This window comes from Bombus impatiens, unplaced genomic scaffold (genome assembly GCF_000188095.3).
Source record: "Bombus impatiens unplaced genomic scaffold, BIMP_2.2 scf_4012, whole genome shotgun sequence".
Lineage (NCBI taxonomy): Eukaryota > Metazoa > Arthropoda > Insecta > Hymenoptera > Apidae > Bombus > Bombus impatiens.
Window position 1 is genome coordinate 374,808 of NT_180431.1, and position 18,319 is coordinate 393,126.

At 42.7% G+C, this 18,319-nt stretch overlaps 1 protein-coding gene across 4 annotated transcripts in view; it reads left to right on the forward strand.

The window, feature by feature from the left end:
- Positions 1 to 17,818, forward strand: part of LOC100741960 (probable nuclear hormone receptor HR38) — a 41,791-nt gene extending 23,973 nt beyond the window's left edge. For 3 of the 4 annotated variants that reach the window (XM_012393689.2, XM_012393686.3, XM_033324554.1), the window contains exons 2-8: positions 7,358 to 7,584; positions 9,501 to 9,742; positions 10,002 to 10,511; positions 11,015 to 11,345; positions 11,533 to 11,841; positions 12,539 to 12,773; positions 13,231 to 17,818. In XM_012393689.2, the coding sequence (XP_012249112.1) occupies positions 7,358 to 7,584; positions 9,501 to 9,742; positions 10,002 to 10,511; positions 11,015 to 11,345; positions 11,533 to 11,841; positions 12,539 to 12,773; positions 13,231 to 13,487 (2,111 nt within the window). In that variant the 3' untranslated portion in view covers positions 13,488 to 17,818. The remainder of the gene's footprint in view (positions 1 to 7,357; positions 7,585 to 9,500; positions 9,743 to 10,001; positions 10,512 to 11,014; positions 11,346 to 11,532; positions 11,842 to 12,538; positions 12,774 to 13,230) is intronic. The other variant, XM_012393688.3, reaches the window with a different exon arrangement.
- The last annotated feature ends 501 nt before the right edge of the window (positions 17,819 to 18,319 follow it).

The window sequence follows — 18,319 nt, forward strand, 5'->3', positions numbered from 1 at the left end:
CTTTGACTCGCTCTTCCTTCCTTTCCACCGAAGGATGACGAAATTATGTCGAATTTCACAACACGATGCGCCACTGGAAATATAATTGCAACGCTGGTAGCGAGCGGCACGGCTGGTTTTCTATTTGCTTATTCTTTCATCCGAAGTATGCAGGATGATTGCTTACGCGACGCCTAGAAAAAGTTGCCTACGTTTGGCCGCATCCACGTTCCTCTTCGTTCGAGTCTTCCTTTTTTTTTCTTTTTTTTTTCACGCCTGTCGTCATTTTCTCTTTCCCGTTGTCTTTACTTACGAATGGTTTCGTAGGAATCGATGCTCGATTAAGTTAATAGCGAATTACGCGACGAAGAATCATTACTGACCTGTCGTGTTTGTTCTTCGTTTCCAGGCCGAGCGTTAAGACAGTCTCTCGTAAAATTCCATGGCCTGTAATTATTGTCCGGCACTTTTCTAGCCTGCTGATTTATGCACGGAGATTTTTGCTTGGTTCCCGCGTTCTCCCGCTCACGGATCGTCGATAATTTACTGCTCTGTCGACCCGTCCGAATATCGGCGAACGACGATCCACTGCGCGACCATATCGCCGATAGAGATTTTTTTCGCCGTAGCTTTATGGCTGGACTTTCCCCAGGATGTACAGGGTGTCTCTGTAAACGGTTATTTTACCGTTGAACGTGATACACATTGTGTTTCGTGCGATTCGCCGACGATTTTGTGTCACGGCTCGAGGCATCCACGTGCAGGGGAAACAGCTTACATCGTTCCTGTGTATCGACGTTGCAGATACTTTCTCCTATCGTACGATTAGCGAATGGGGATATCCAAAAGTCATTAAACTTTATGAGAACCTGTATCTTTTTTTATTTTCTCGGCAGTTGTCTAGTACACTCACAATTACGATTCATCTTCCGTCAAAACGTACCCGAACCACGTCCATATACAACTTTCTCTTAAAAGCCTTCGGGAGTCTTCAGCATCTAACTATTATTCTGCAGTGCCATCTCTGCCTCGAAATCCACGAAAAGAAAATCCAAACTAGCCCGACTTAAAGAGAAAGAAAGAAATCTGAAAAAATTCTTCGCGATAAGAGTCCTAATCAAATCGTGCACACATGCAGCGAGGGAAAAAGAGAAGATTCCTCGTAAACCACGGTCATGCTTGCAACCATTACGAAATTCGTTGCATGGTATTTGTTCGCGAGCGAGGATAATCCTGGCGTACCATCGAAAAGCCCAGCTATCGTCCTGTGTGTGCCACTGAATGCAGCCGGGCTGCATTGCAGCTGCACCCACGAGTCACACATCCTTCGTCGTGTCGTTCCCTTCTCCTCCTTCTTCCTCTCTCTTTCTTCTGCTCTTTCTTCTTCTTCTTCTTCTTCTTCTTGTTCTTCTTATTCTTCTCGGTCGTGTCACGGCATACTGTGTACCCTTCCCACTTCTTTATTCCACGGCGCCTGGCCTGTGTACACGCGTGGTGTGTGTACGTGTGTGCATACGCGCAGTGCACGCCGAGAGAGCAAAGGAGAGTGCTCCGGCCGGAGCTAAGCCGGTCTCACGGTAGTTCTTCGGGGTCAGGGGGCGATATACCTACCTACCTACCTATCAGCCTGGCTGCTCGAGCCTGCGTGTCGCAAGCGACTCTCCGTATCCTCCTTCTCTCTCTCCTCCCTCGCGTAGCTCGACGTCGAAGCTCTTCTTTCACCTCGTTCGACACCGTAAGCCGCACTCTAACCCGGACCACGCGAGCCGCGACTAGCTCGCGAGCGTTTGAAACGGCCTTTGTATTCTTATTGGCCGCGCTAGCTATCGAGCAGCCTTTTATCGGGAGAGGTCAATCCACCGAGAACGTATCTAATCTTTCCAGGGTATCTGGACAATTTGTTTCAGCTTGGCTTTCCTGGTCCTGCTTTCACGGATCCGTGATTCGATCCGTGTTTCTTCTCTCCTCTCCGTAAGCGTTGCATTTTGCTCCTTCTTCGAGGTTGTCGATCGAAGGATTGCGTTTGTAAACGTAGGAAACCAAACGTACTGTCGAACGGCCAGTAGATAGCGGCCTATTGGTTCGCGCAGTATCTCTCTATGTGGAAATGTTTATGATAGCAATAAAAGATACAAGCTGTGTGTTTTCTGTGAAATTGCAGTGAAATCCTTGTCGAATAGGAAAGGTAAATCCTCGAGGAATACATCCAGCGAAATGATTGTTTGATAGAGTGATTAGCATGTTGGATGGTTACGAATCTTTTTCTTTGATACGTTTTTTTTTTTTTCGTTACGCGAAGGTTACCGTACTCGGCGAATTACGAAGCTGGTGATAATTCGGTCTCGGTGAATGGACTGCTAATGAACTGTCGAGAACGATGATAAGCACGTATCAGGCTTCGGATGGAACGTGATCGCGACACGAGGGTGACTCAGGATTCCCGGAGAGATTGTTGTAATCCTAATTGCGATGTCATCAATCTTTCACTAAATTCAGCGAAAGAGAAAGCTGCACCGAGTGCATACGCTGGACCAGTTTTAGAGTACACGTAGCATGGAAACTTTCAAATTATCTTACGTCCGATTCGACGATCCCGTGATTCATTCGACTTTCCACGCTGTGAAAAGATATATGACACGAAACCATGCTAAATTAACACAGAAGGAAATATTCTTTATTCAAAAATATTCGAAATTCGCACATATATTACACGACATAGGGAAATAAATATTTCTCAATATTCGAATAGTCGTTCGATTTGGATTACGGAAAAATTAAAATAAAATTTCATCTCTTATGAGAGGAAGAAAAAGAAAAAAGAAAATTATTTCAATTTAATAGTGAAAGTGTTAAATAAGTTTCGCGATGCCTACAGGATACGACTGACTAAGAAAAATTAATAGTATAATCAGTGGTACATAGCTATTAAAGTTCGCCTCCTAATGGTAGGGAGATCGGATGATGCAGCATCTGCAATGATTAGTGCACATTAGGTAAGTGGGTCAAGATTTGAAATCAATATGATACGTGTACATGTATATGTACTTTATTAAAAAATAATCGAGTCGAGTGCGATAATACTAAAGAGCTGGTAACCAGCTTGTTTACTGTTCGTTAAATCCTGTAAAAAGTGACTATCATGAATTTTTCACGGAGAATGAGAAATTCAATTTCTGAGCCTTTTCTGCAATTTCCAAAATGCCCGCAGCTACTGTATACTACTGTATACTACTTAGCAAGCAAACCTCTTAACCAATTACCAGATATGGATGATATCCATCATATAGTTATTTCATAGGGTCACCCAATGGTTACTTATACTAAAATCACAATTTTCACTTATAATTATCTTAATTGCTATGAACACGTTTGGTGATTTCTATCTGAATCTGAATCTGCGATGTACAGTGTCTATCGTAGATTAATGGAGCGAAAATATGTATGTATGTAAATAATATGTTCTTAGTGCCATTCCCATATTTTCAATTTTTGTGTAAATACAAGAACTGTCCGAACAAGATATGAAGATTGCCTGAACTAATACAATTGCCATCTGATCGAGTACTCACCCTGGATATTATCAACTTTATAGTAAATCAATGGTTACTAGTTCATCCACAGTCTATATTCCGAATGGAATGGCAGCTTCTTTCCCTTCTGCAATACTTTCTTGAAGTAAATTCCAATGTGATGAAATTGGGATTCCCCGTAACGAACAGTGCAAGGACGTCAGAACAGGAATTTCAACTTAAAAGAAAGAACGCAAAAAAGGAGATTCGGCGATAAAAATATAAGGACAATTGAGGATAGAATCTCAGCAATGAAAACAAAGCGTTAGAACGCAAAAGCAAGAATCTTTAATAAAAAAAAATAACAATACAAGATATTAAGAAAAATACAAGTAACCGAAGCAACATAGCAAATGAAAGTCAACGTTCTAAAAAAGATGCACACAATAAACAACGAAGTTCTTTAAAAACTTAAAACATCCTAAGAGTCACGTGCTAGAAATCTAATAAAATCCGAATATATCGTATAGCACTTTGCCATCATTGTATAGACTTCGCAGTATCGACTTTGAAAACAATCTCTCCACTAAAATCTCTGAATGCGAAAATCAGGCGTGAAAATAAGAGAAATTGGAAAAGTAATGCCAGCTTCCAGAGAAGTAAAATGCGATGAGCATAGCTGCTAAAAGGAAAAAGGCAAACGAAAGGCTGGCACACGACCGTCCCTACTTAGTAGTGAAAGGGTTAATTACGATCGTCCAACTGTAGAGACGCTCGGCTCGTGTGGGCGAACCGATGCGAGCTTTAAATCGAAGATATCTCGGTACGCGATTATATGTCGCGTACGGCTGCAAGACATGATCAGGTCCTACTTTCTCTCGTGCACGCACGCTCACCCACCACCGGTTGCTAACGTCGTTAGGTGTGCCTGCATACGAGACGCGTCGATTGATCGGCAATATAATTCTCGAGGTTCGAAGGTAACGTTGTAACGAAGAAAAGTCCTCCGATGCGTTTATTAATAGCGTCCTTCTTTCTCTTTATCTCCATCTCTCTCTCTCTATTTCTCCTCGTAGCTACGGGTTTTCTCATAAACGACACGTTAGAAAGAAACTCGCTGCCAGAATGAATTATTCATGAAGGATATCAATTATCTTGGTAAGCCATGAAATGAAAACACGTGACTGGACAATCGTTGCAATTAGCCCGTAACTTATAGGAATTTCATGCCTAATTGTGGCTGTACACTCGTCCGATGCTACCAAGTAACAGTGACGTCAGTGATGACTCTTCTCTCAAGCGGAAAGTGGGTCGTTTCGATATGAAAAATCGTGCAAAATTTTCACGCCTGTCTTCCCGAGATATGTATCACTCAACGACTCTTACAAACTATACACAGAAGTCTTTCGCAATTTCTGAATGTCCAGAATTCCTCAGTTCAATTACACAACCGCGGAATCTGTCTATTAACACGATGATCTACGACAGTGCGTATTTTTCTCTTCATCCATATCTAGCGACACACAAACAGCGTTTAATAGTCCTGCGTAATGTTATCTTATTTGTCAAAGCAATCTTATGTATTCACATAGAAAATTATTCAAAGCTCTTCGTGCCACATCCATCCGATCCTTCCAATCTTCATTGGATACGGTATTCGCGAGACGATCGAGAGTGGAGAAGAAGGAAGCGAAAGGAAGAGCAGATACAGGAGACTGGAAGGAACGAGTGGTTAATTCATGAGAGCAAATTGTTGAGAAACGAAGCAAGTGGCTGTGCGCGGCGTGGCTGCACGTGGTGGCACGTGGAGAGGCGTGGTTCGTGGGAGGGCCGTGTATACCGGTGTAATCCACTTGGCACACGCTGTTCGGCTAACCCTACTCTTGCTCGTCCGTTCGCTACCCTACTCTGGCTACCTCTGCCTTTACCCTGCCTACGGTGCTGTCGGTGCTAGCGTTGTAGAAGTTAATCGAGTCCTTCCGTGCACGTGCACACCGGCTCAGGTGCAGCCTGTTTTCTCTAGTATGCGCTCCCGTAGGTGGGATCGGTTCCACTCGCGCCTCTCCTTCGCGGTCTCGCTGATCCTCGCTGTCTGATAGGGCTCATTGTTTTGGATCGAGCTATCTTAATTGGCGGAGCAACCACCTTGCACGGGTTACAACGAGAGAGGAAAGGAAAAGGTTAAAGGTACGGGTGAGAGAAAGAGAGTGGGCTATACAGGCAACATTTATGACTTTTCGTTAGGTAATGACAGACTTCTAGCCCGATCGATCTGACTGCGTTGAGATTTATGGCCGTATAGATCCGATGCCAGCCGCGTTTGCATCGATACTTATCAAGCAAGGCTTGTGTGCAGTCCCTTTTAATTCGCCATAACCGGTGTCGCTATCGTATCGAATCACGTCGCACCCTCTACACCCCTCTACGATTAATCTCCGCCACGGTGGAATCGTTTACGACTCGGCTATGCCATGTTTCACGACGTGAAAAACCACTGGGTGGTCCTCTCACGATCCCCATTGCGAAATTCAATCAAATCGCCGGTCTAGGTGACCGTGACTATCTCTCGTTCGCATCTTCCCTGATCCTTCAACGAGTCGAAAGGATGGAGAACTCAAAAGAGCAGAACGCATCTGTTTAACCCATCACTTGTTAATGTCACTTTCTATTCGTTCCTCTTTACGTAACGTATCAATTAATCGAAACGTATCAATTTCTAGCCTTTGTGAGAGAATTGTAGCGAACGAAGTGTGGTAATATTATTCTAAGAATCGAGTGAGGCGATATTTAGTAAAAAAAATAAAGATTGTAATAACTATGGTGATAATGAAAATGATGGGAATGTGATGGCAGGTATTGACAATTTTTCCTATATTCCTACGTTCTTTTAAGGTTCGTTTCATGCATAGATTCTAAAGATAAAAGGCGAGCGATCTCTTCGTTGACGGGACGAGGTATAGTCATCCCTCGGGCGTTAGGGATAATATCGCGTAATAATAATCGAGCAGGGGGTATGGTGGCTGTCTGCATAGGACGGTAGTATTTTAAATGCCAATGATTTCATGTCTCCCTGGGGTGTCGGAACTACCCTATATAGGACGAAACCTCGGCGTCGAGGACCTCAGTCGACGACGAGAATTCGACGACTAATAAGTCGGTACCAGATAGTGATAACAACCGGTTAAAACGAGTAGCGTCAAACAAGAAAAACGGGAACCAGTGAAAGTCGTTTCCGAATTCCACTGGCTGCCAGGCCATCCTTGGCCTGGTGGTCGAAATTTACTCGTACTTCTAAGAATCGATCTGTGCAAACGCGTTCGTCTCTCACGGAACCAAATTCGTCCGAGTTCGAGGCCTCTCGATTCTAAATTGGTCGCAGAGATGATCACCATGGACACCGGTCACTCTCAATATCGCAGATATTGTACGTACGCAGTTGTTAACTAAATTCTCGATTCGCGTCACGTCTGGACACAAAAGAAAGAAAAGATCATGGTACCTTTGTAGGATAGAAATAGTCTGGCGCGTACATTCAACGCGTCATCGCGGGGAATACGTGTCAGAAAGTTTAGTTTCTCATCCCTCTTTGTTTCATCATGAAACAATAAACGCGTTGGCTTTGGACCAAAGAACTTTTCATCATATTCTGGAACAATGTCCTCGATAGACGTTATATGCGAGCGACGTTTTATTACAGAAAGGAAAAAATGTAGAGAGATGCGTTAGTCGAACTGTCGTAGATTGCTTAGCCGCCTCTGTAATTGGTTTTATAAGATGCATAATGTTTAAGATCGGCGCATTAAGTCGAAGGAATTTAAAGCGATCTCGCTGCTAGCAGTAGCTTCAGGATGTGTTGCGTTCTGTTGCAGGGCAATTGCATTCGCCGAACGGCGACAGCGATAACAGCAACGGTAGTCAGCGTGCGGTGGCTATTACACGGAACGACGTAGAGCAACAGCAACAGCCACATCGCCAGCGGCATCAACGGCAGGCAACAACTACTGTTCCAGTTCTCGCCTGCACGAATCAGTCTTCTACAACCACGACAACCACCGCGTTCACGGTAGCATCAAGCATGCTTCTCCTACAGACGCAGGTAATGTAATGTCCAGGTTCGCTCTTCAAACCCTTTCCCCTTTATTCTTTATTATTAATTATAATCAGGTCAGCAAGAATTCACTCTGATGCGCTTCGCGCACCCTTTTTTGCGCGACATTACTCTCAACGTCGTATTACGATCGATGATCCATCTTTTTTTCTTATATTTCCAAATCTCGCGTAGCTCTTTAGGATACTACCCTATTTCACGTTTTTCGCAGCATTTGCTTTTTCGGAAGTTTTCCCGCGGTCAGTGACACCTTGCCTTCAATTTTCTTTAGTACTATTTCGTGTATCCGGATTTAGAATTAGACTTTGTCGTTCTTAATAGACAAAAAAATTGTTAATAACAGCCCTCTGTAACTATAAGTGAAAACATGTTTCTTAACGCGGTCGGAATTTACGTGAACGTCGTCTGGCGGAACCAGCTGGTAATTATCGAATCCCGTATTTAGTGGGTCGCTCGGGCTCGCGGGACTTTCACTATTTCACTATCTTATCTGTTCCGTGGTCTTCGAACTCCGCGAGTCTAGCTCGACCCGCAACAAGATCTGCCCTCCTACGTTCCGGCGTTCTTGATCGTCATCTGCATTCGCTTATCGCGCACCATCTGCATTCCTGCCCACGTACCCGGATCTCCAGTGTCGTCCTACCTGTTTCTATCCCTTCTCTTATGTTCATTTTCCGTCTTGGAAAGTCTTTTCGTTGAAAACGTCTGTCCGCGGGATCGTCACGCGTAATTAAACGGCTGACAACGCTTGGTCTAGCTGTACCACGAAATTAGTAATCCTACGTAGAGAAGTTACACGCAGCCACGCTTTCATGGTGTCGTAATTGCTCGTAGGAAGTTTCGTAAGGAAGAATGGGGGGTTGAACGGCTTCGAGAGGCCGTTTAGGAGGCCGTAGTCAGGGTTATGGTAGGCTGACAATTCGATCGTCGGTTCTCGAGGGAGCGATGAACGAAATGTCAGCTCAGAAGCGGAACCAACCCGGCAAATTGAATATCCACACCCCATCCTACCTCCATCGTGCTGATATCCTCCAATAGTTACCTGGCCAGACGTTCGTCCGTGTCCTTGTTGCGTCCATGTTGTCTTCCACTCGATTTTCATTTCCCTTCTCGGAGAAATAAATGTTGCTTTAATTATTATATGTCTCACGCTGATATTTTTATTTATGCAATATCGACGCGACAGTCGACCTTAATATCTTTAAGTAAAATGTCAGCCGATATTTATAGTAATATTCGTATTAAAGATCGTTTATAATAATATAGGGAAAGAGATTATAAATCGAGACATCGGTGTTCGTAACGGGTAAGATAGTATTGGACGATTATTAGAGTCACGTGGACCAAGTACGGATTTTATACGAGTATAGCGAGTTTGGATTAGAAAGAAGAGATTCGTTCGATTCGATTAAACGTAGGAATCTCCGCGTGACTGTTTGAGTTACAGACAACACGCGATACAAGAGCCCACTTCGCTCTTCTCCGACATCCTCACTGCGCACCTCAACTGTACATCGATGTCTCGACACGGCTCGCAATTGTGGTCGAACAATGTTACCGCCTTGCAGTCGAGTACTTCGATTTGCCGCTCGCACGGCTCTCCCGACGTTGTCCGACATTGTAGAAACAATAGAAAAAGTGTACCAGTACCACGGAATTGAATTATCAAAGATCGACAGATATTTCGTGGTCCAATTAACCGTTGTTTGATGTTCTTTATCCACTGAAACAATATAAAAAAAATTATCAAATCTTTTTTCCAAACGTAAAAAAGATTTTGTTCGAGTTTGGTGCAGCTTCGAAAACTTTAAATAGTTGAATAGTTGTCGATTTTACAAAAATTGAATGAAATCTCAGTTCGCGATTGAAAATGATCCAACCGAGGTTCAATGCGATTTTTCTAGAGTCCTTTCGGATGTAGCACTCTGGCGGATTTATTGAGTGCCTCGTACACGGATCCAGCGGATGCGGGAAGTCTACCGGAGGAGCTGGACCCATTTCCAGAACTACAGCTGGGTAATCCGCAAGGTGTACCCACGGCTGACGAGTCAGCCCAGGCACAACAAACGGTACATCATCAACAACCACCACAACCGCCTCCATCAGCAGCTCCTCTTCCCGAGGACGTGCAACCAGACTCCCTTAGGTACCGCTCGTTGCTTTCAATCTGCATTTCACCTTTCACAGATAGAATCTTAGATTTGGCCGATAGGTAAAAGATAAATCATAGTTGGCATTCTGTCATTACTTTTACGATTCTGCGAATCAGCTTGTTCTACGCGATTGCACGTTTCATTGTGTGATTTAACGATCATCATCGGTAGCATGAAGAAAGATCGTAGCTGGCATTTCGTTCGGACGAGTCGACCGGTCCACTGACATTTAATTCTGATCTGTCTGAGCAGCAGTTCTACACCCCTGCCAAGTTTCCAAGAAACCTACACGGCTCAACGGTACACCAGACAGGAACTGCAGGTTCTCGGCATCAAGATGGACGAGGCAGAATGTTACGATAACTCGGTGTATCCATGCGCCACCGGACATTATCCCACCGAATTTTCACCCACATTGCCCTACCACGACCACAGGCAACAACATCTTCATCATCACCATCAACAACAACAGTCAACACTTCCTCCGCAACAACAACATCATCATAATCATCAAGGTTATTTCGCGACAGAAACGGCTCCGACACCGACCACGGCTGTTCCTCCCCCATCGAATCATCGACAGGACTCGCCATATGGTGCAGCGGTCACTGTACCTATGGTATATGGTCCATCACCGACCATAACTGGCGGTGCCACACCGGTTGCACCAACGGACAATTACCCTACCGTCGACAACGTCGTCGTAGGAACGCCTCGTCCACGGAGGGCGTCTCTACCCACGCAGAGGTCAGAGTCTGCGAGGTAATGAATCGTAGTCGACTTTCATTATACGGGGAATATTGATTTCAATGTTAATGTGTACTGTTGAAAACAATTAGAGAATCTCTATTATGAACGGATCTATTGTTAATCAAGTGAAGAAGTTTTATAGGCTTCGTACAAATTGACATGTTGTTCGTATGATACTGCCGTAAATGTAAACATTAACATAATAATGCTGGGAATGGATATAACATAAAAAAGAGTTTTTTAATTATTTGGAGCAGTGTAGTTGTTGGATATTCTTTCTTTTTTGAACAATTTTATATAAGCTCTTGAACCATTTGTAATGAATCAATTATCGAATAAACGACTATACAATTTCGTTTTCTTTTTTAACATTAAAATATGGTATTTATCCGGGAAGACTAACGCGTCCATCCGAGATGAACTTCCTTCCCGACTTTGTTCGTTCGAAAAGAAAGGAATTTTATGTAATATTTTGAAGTTCTGAGATTTTAAAGAAACGTGTCTTTCATTGACAGTAGTGGCAGTACAGAATCCCCGAAAGCACGCGGTGGAAGCGGAGGCACTGGAAATTCTGTGAGTTCTCCGTCACCTGGAAGCACAACCAGCAACGAACGAGCACCGCCGAGTCCCAGTCAATTGTGCGCTGTTTGTGGCGACACGGCAGCGTGTCAACACTATGGTGTGCGTACCTGTGAGGGCTGCAAAGGGTTCTTCAAGAGAACCGTGCAGAAAGGCTCAAAATACGTGTGTCTAGCAGAGAAAGCTTGCCCCGTTGACAAACGCCGACGGAATCGTTGCCAATTTTGTCGCTTCCAGAAGTGCTTGATGGTCGGTATGGTGAAAGAGGTAAGTTCGAATTCATTTACCAATTCTTAAGAACAAATTACTTGCCATGAAAAATATACAAATACCGATTATAAAATTATTAAAACAAGATAACAAAGTAAAAAATATTGGCACACGTTGAAAACATTATTCTTCGGAAGAATATTGAGAATTCGGAAGGATATAACAAAAGTTATTCGTTTAATAGGTTGTAAGGACGGATTCCTTGAGGGGTCGTCGAGGTAGACTACCATCGAAGCCAAAATCCCCACAAGAGTCGCCACCGAGTTCTCCAGTTTCCTTGATTACAGCTCTGGTTCGTGCACATTTGGACACGACACCCGATCAAGCGACATTAGACTATTCGCAGTATCGACAATCGAGTCCTGGCGATCCGCCTATCACAGAGGCCGAAAAGACTCAGCAATTTTACAATCTTCTCACTACGTCCATCGACGTGATTCGAACTTTTGCCGATAAGATTCCTGGTTTCACGGATTTAGTACGGGAAGATCAGGTAATGTAAATATTCTCATTAATAATTCTCATTAATCTTTTCGTCAGCCTTGGATGATATGCTCGTGCAACCATATGCGAGTCGCGATATATTGTTTATTACGTATCGACGAGCAATATCTGTAAGGGAAGCTTTCATTAAAGAAATCGATAGCTTGTACATTTTCTAAAAGGTCAATCCTGACGAGCCTACGACATGTCTAATCGACGGTCTGATTGGTCGGTTATCTAGTTGCTAGCCTCGAGCCACCGATGAAAATAACATTCTCTCGTAACAAAGTTGCTTTTTTAACAATTTCTAACTCGTCTTCCACGATTCACGTATACCTTTTATACATATCGGTGGAAACGATATAACGAGGTCGTAAAATCGATCAGGCGTTAAAGTTTACATGTTTAAAGACCGAAACATGTAAGTGGAGAAATTTTAGGATTAATAAGGAGTTCGAGCCTTGTTCAGGGCCGTACGATGTCTACTCAGAATTAGTCCTTTCTTTCAAGTAGATAAGTCAACGATGAAGAATTCTCTGCCAATCTTGGTTACCCGTGACGTACGGTCCTGAATACGGCTAGATCAATCGGTATCGCCGTTTAACTTTTTAATTTACGATCTCGTTACATCACTGTCATCGACTGTACGTATCATAACCATAATTTGGTTTTCTAACACGAGTTTTCGTTGTTGCTACTGTTCGTAGGAGCTACTTTTCCAGTCAGCCAGTCTGGAACTCTTTGTTCTTCGGTTGGCGTACCGTACAAAACCAGAAGACACCAAGCTGACATTTTGCAACGGTGTGGTTCTGGCATTGGAACAATGTCAACGTAGCTTTGGCGATTGGCTCCACAGTATCCTCGAGTTCAGCAAAGCTCTTCATATTCTCGACGTAGACACTAGTGCTTTCGCTTGTCTGTGTGCTCTCACCCTCGTTACTGGTAAGTTTCATCGAAGTTCTTGTTTTTTTCTTATTCGAAAGAATATCATAAGTATGAACGTTACTTTTCTATTCCGATTTACCCTCGATTCCTCTCTCGTCTATTTGACGACTCTCCATTAGGCGCGATCGTCTGGTAGATAAATTATTTATCGATCAACCTGTTATTTATTGATGCGACGACGAAAAGAAACCGCCATCGTTCGTGTCTATTGCACGCGATACGTCGACGCGATTTTCCTCGCGAGTTGCATGTGCGTGCTCCTTTTCGGCCAATTCAGCGACGTCGTAGAATTACGATTGCACGCAACATCGGCTCCCCTTCCCGTTTAAATTGTCTAGCGAATCTGGAAATCTAGTCATTTTCGTTACAAACCGGTTCATCCCTATGTCCATCGAGTGATTGAAATTGGATCGATTGATAAAAAACGCGTATGTTTCTCTGCTTAAAATTACAGCAAGGTACGGCCTGAAGGAACCTCATCGCATGGAACAACTACAGTCGAAAATAATCTCGTCCCTTCGCGATCATGTCACCTATAACGCCGAAGCGCAGAGGAAAGCGCACTATCTGTCCCGTTTGTTAGGTAAACTACCGGAACTGAGGAGTCTGTCAGTGCAAGGGCTCCAGCGTATCTTTTACCTGAAACTGGAGGATCTGGTCCCGGCGCCACCAATGATCGAGACGATGTTCGTCGGTAGTCTACCGTTCTAATCGCCTTCTCGAGCCAAGCCTAAGGCTTTATCTTCGCGTAGAACAATTTACTCTTGAGATCTTGTGCGGTTGCGTACCTACTCGATTAAGTTTCCTTAGTTCTTATACGTATACGTAGGTTCTACTATCTTCTTGCGTGTACCCTCACATGGTTTTCACACGAGTGTCGACGCATGAATCGTCGTATACCACGGCAGTCAGCTCGATGAATTCTGTCGAGACTGTTTGTCTCGAGGCTGACTCGTCGTTTAGATGTTTTAGCGAATAGATGCGTGCATGCGATCGAGTATCGTGCAAGTGTACATTGGAGTGAATGTACGCGCGAATGGACGAGCCGGAAGACGTGGTTTGTCGCTAAATTTAAGACAAAGTTCCCTGTGCGTGTATGGATGAGAGACGGGTGGATGAGCGGGGCGCATGTCTTCGTGATGTGTCAGCGAGCAGACGCGAGTGCTCGACCTGACAACTGTTACTATTGTTACTACTATTATTACTGCTATTACTATTTTAACACTGTACGATGTAACAACTATTCTTGCTATCGAAAGTATCGAGAACCATGTAACAAAGGTGAACTCGGTTTCTTGGCGGATTATCGGGGCCCACGGAGAAATGACAGTGAAACAAACGGTAGATTTCCCCTTTCGTAAGAGGATCTAACGTTTTACTATGCGTTTATAGCTGACGAAAAGAGCAGTGGCATGCGGAAGATTAATCACGGAGTGTTTTATCAATTGATAATTCTAAATGCTACGCTATTTCTCGCAAACATGCACAAATGAAACGAAAAAAAAAAAGAAGAAAGAAAAGGTATACAGTACTCGTTACACACATCTTATACGTACACATACACATGAATTTTTATCACTTTTCTACCTACTTTATACATGTATAAGTCGCTACGTCAACGAACAAAGTCGCTACGTTTCTTTCATTGCTCATGCTGCATCGATTGCCCCCGACGATCCGCCCAATCGGGACGAATATCTCTTCTTTTGGTGAACAAAAATGTACTTATTACTCGTCGAGGAGAAAGAAGAGAGAACGCATTGACGATTCGCAACATATCAGAGCAACGACGGAAGAGCGGAGACAAGTAGATTATCACAGATTATGTTAGTAATTAATATTCCTCCATCTACCTTTTGTCCCACTTCTAAATCAATTTCGCTCTTCCGTGTTGATAGTTTAGGTGTACGTAGATCGTGACTGTGATCACACTCGAACGTCGCGATGATGCTAAAATGAATTATTGGTAGAAAATCCTTGTTTCCTTGTTTCCTGATTCCCTGTGCTCGTATTCATGCGAAACTCGTGTCCTTTGGCTTACTAGCTTCATCGATCCGAGGCTAATCGGTGCTCTGTTATCCCCTCCTGACCCTCGATCGCATGGAATTTAGTATCATTGAAAACGTGTGAGTGTCTTCCAAGTCACGTGGTCGAGATCCGCTCGGCTCAAAATAATTACCACTATTCTTGCGTTAATGTGATTTTAGACAGCTAAGGGAGAAGAAGAATGAAGTAGGACCCGAACGTAGCCGATCGGCTGCACGATCCATCTGGACGAGCATGAGAGGAACTGAATATAAGTGCGTAGCGTTATTTCGATCGCGACCGATCAGCAATGAACAGTGGCTTCGTTACGGGTCCGGCATAAAGTTACCTATTACGTTATGACATTTATTTTTAATCAAACTAACGTAGACAGTCCTATTTATACGTATACCGCGCCGCTACTACTACTTATACTATTACTTGCTACTTATTAATTACTATTACTTAACTACTACTTACCGCTAATGTTACGATTTTATGGCGTTATTGTCGCTGCTACCGCTGTTACCATCCGCTACCTTCTTACCACCACCTTGTGTTACCATAACTTGCTAAATGCGTAAGAAACATCGTCGACGTTAAGCACTCTTCGCCGCTGCAATATATCACCAGGATAGCAAAAACGTCTCCTTTGGATGTAAAAGAAATAATCAACCCTAGACTGGATTGCATTGACGCACGATCCAAAGAAACTGGAGGGGACCCATGATGAATTTCATGGAAGATTAAAATCGCTATATCAAGGAATCGTTGATGGTTAAGTTGGCGTAATATTTCCAGCATGGCCCGTTGAAAATGGCCATCCTAATTGTTCGGCAACAATACTTTCCTCTTTTGTGTGTATGTTACTTGTCAACGTAAAAGTACAACCCAGTAAACCGATCCAACCGATACAGCGTTTAAATCGCAACATTAATCTTAGTACACCTAATTTCAGAAAGACACGGTCCGCGTGGCGATCGCCATGTGGTTCTTCTAACTTAAAGAGAGGCAGGAAAACACGTTAACGATACATATATGTGCACAATAGGTATAAAATAATTACGTGTGTATACGTTACTCTCTACTCGCTGTGTGTATCCGCAAATGTTCCACGCTTTATAAGGAAACAGAGAGGATTCGAGTTCGACCACTAGCTGAATCGTCTCGATTCATTTTCTTTGATTTCTACGCAATCGTAGTTTTTTCATAAAAGCCGAGTTTCATCTTCTCCCACTCTTTCTTTCGTATTTTATATATTATTTCTCGATTCGTTGTTTATTCGGTACTATTTCTTGTGTAAGAGTTATCGATTGCTAGCCATATAAGAGCTTCCGTTTAGCGGTCTCTCGTTACGGAAGAGTACACGGAGAAAGGAGTAATTAACGTCGAGCTTCATTAAACGGTACTCGAGCAGACGTAATTCAATTTTCAAGCCTGCACTCGCGATTAAGTTGTGAGTGTCAACATCAACAACGCTTTTCTCTGTGCAAACGAGCTTCATTGGCATTGGCCGCGTGTGTGGAAACGTTTGCGGATGGATACGATCGCAGGTGTTCGGTGAAACGAGAACAACATATGCCCGGCAAGAAAGCAAGGTACAAGTATCCGAAAAGGGGACACGTCACTTTGAGTTCTCTTTTCGAATGAAAATTAGGATAACGCCGTGGAAACGAACGGTTTCGTTTATTATCTAATTCGTCATATCTTCGGCCGACCACTATGTAATATTGAATTTTCAATTAAGCATAATGCTCCCTTTCTAGCAGCACGTATTAATATTTGATCCCCGTTTTCGGATTATATGACACAAGAACAAAATCCGTACGTTTCCATCGTGTGTGTATAGAGCGCATCGAGTCCAGAAGAGATTTAGAGGCTGATGGAATTCGTCAAATTAAACGGTGCTATTAGGCTAATTGTGATTAACGAACGCTTAATGAATTCGAGAATTCTTAAGTTTCTTGCCTCGCTCATATAATAGAGGGGAAGAATATTTTTGTTCCTATTACTTAAGAAAATTAAAGGAAGCATCGCGACCAGTTTCTAATCCCCTATTGGAGTAGAAACAATTTAACTCGTGATTGACGTGCTCCGATTACGATTCCGCCAAATCTTTCCTGGACTCAATGCTGATTAGCGTTGTATTATTTTTTACGATGCTACGACATGTAAATTGCGCGTGCACCTTTCCCGATTTAGCGGAAAGGGTTACAAGAAAAAGAGATAAAGAAAAAGTTTTAAAATCTTATATAAAACAAAAAAAAAAAAAAAAGAAAAGAAACGGAGCGAGAAGGGATATAAGAATGAAATAAACTAAAGCGGAGAACAAGGGATCTCGGATCGTTCGAACGTAGAAATATCTCGAATGAAAAACGAAATCATCTCAAGTATTGTTGTTATCGATTAATTGTCATCGCTGTAAAATGAACAAAGGCCAATTCCATTAGGTGTACTTTATCCTCTTCCCTCGATGTAACAATAAATGTTCAATCAACGGATGATTTAATTTTTTTTTATTGAGTTTGTCGTTCTTTTTCTTTGATGAAATAAAATTGAATGTTGTAATGTGGTACGTTCGACCTTCCATGTGGAAATCACAGCGTTTGTAAGGAGTTCGAAATCGAAATTCGTTCCCTTTCCGTCCAAAATATGAGATAGAACTTTTCCATGTTTGCTATCGTGCGTTGTATCGTTTTCTGTCCCAGATCAAGTTTTATGAAGTCATACGAAAAAGAAGAATAGAAAAAATAAATGAAAAGAAATAAAACGTGACAAACTCTCGTTTTCGTACGGACGTTTCTACAACGATCGATCTGTACTCTGCCGTACGAATATCTGCGGATACACCCATATACACTACATGCACAAATACAAAGTACACATCGGAAGTGGTAGACGTTGCACTGAAAGCAAACAAACAAATTTACACACGTCGAATGTATCCGCGTGATATGTTGGTCGAAATCTCTGTCGGTCATCGAGCATGTTGGAAGGATTTGTAAGAAAAAAAAAAATCAGAGAACGAGAAGGGGTAACAAGCAGAAGGGGAAGGAAATAAAAAAGAAGGAAAAAGAAAAAGGAGGTAAAGAATAAAATAATGTCGATCGATAATGTCGATATGTAAAATCGATATGTATTGACGGCCGTACAATTGAAAAGGAGGTGCGAATTATTGAAATCGATCGATAATTCGCCGATTATTTAATCAAGTACAATTTGTGTTCTCCTTGCAATTTGTTCACAACGACAATAAAAGGAATTGCAAGGGAAGTTTCCCGACCACCGGCCTTTTCACCCCTACGACCGTCGATATTTAGCAACACGTTAACATCGTTCTACTAAAAATTTGTAAAGTATTCTAATTAAAGATGTTTTACCTGATTCGCTGTAATTCTGTGCCGAGTCACACATACACACAGTCCCTCTCTCTCGCTTGGTTAATTATTATATATATATATATATAATATAATATAATATAAAATGATATAATATATAATTATTATATATATACTTAT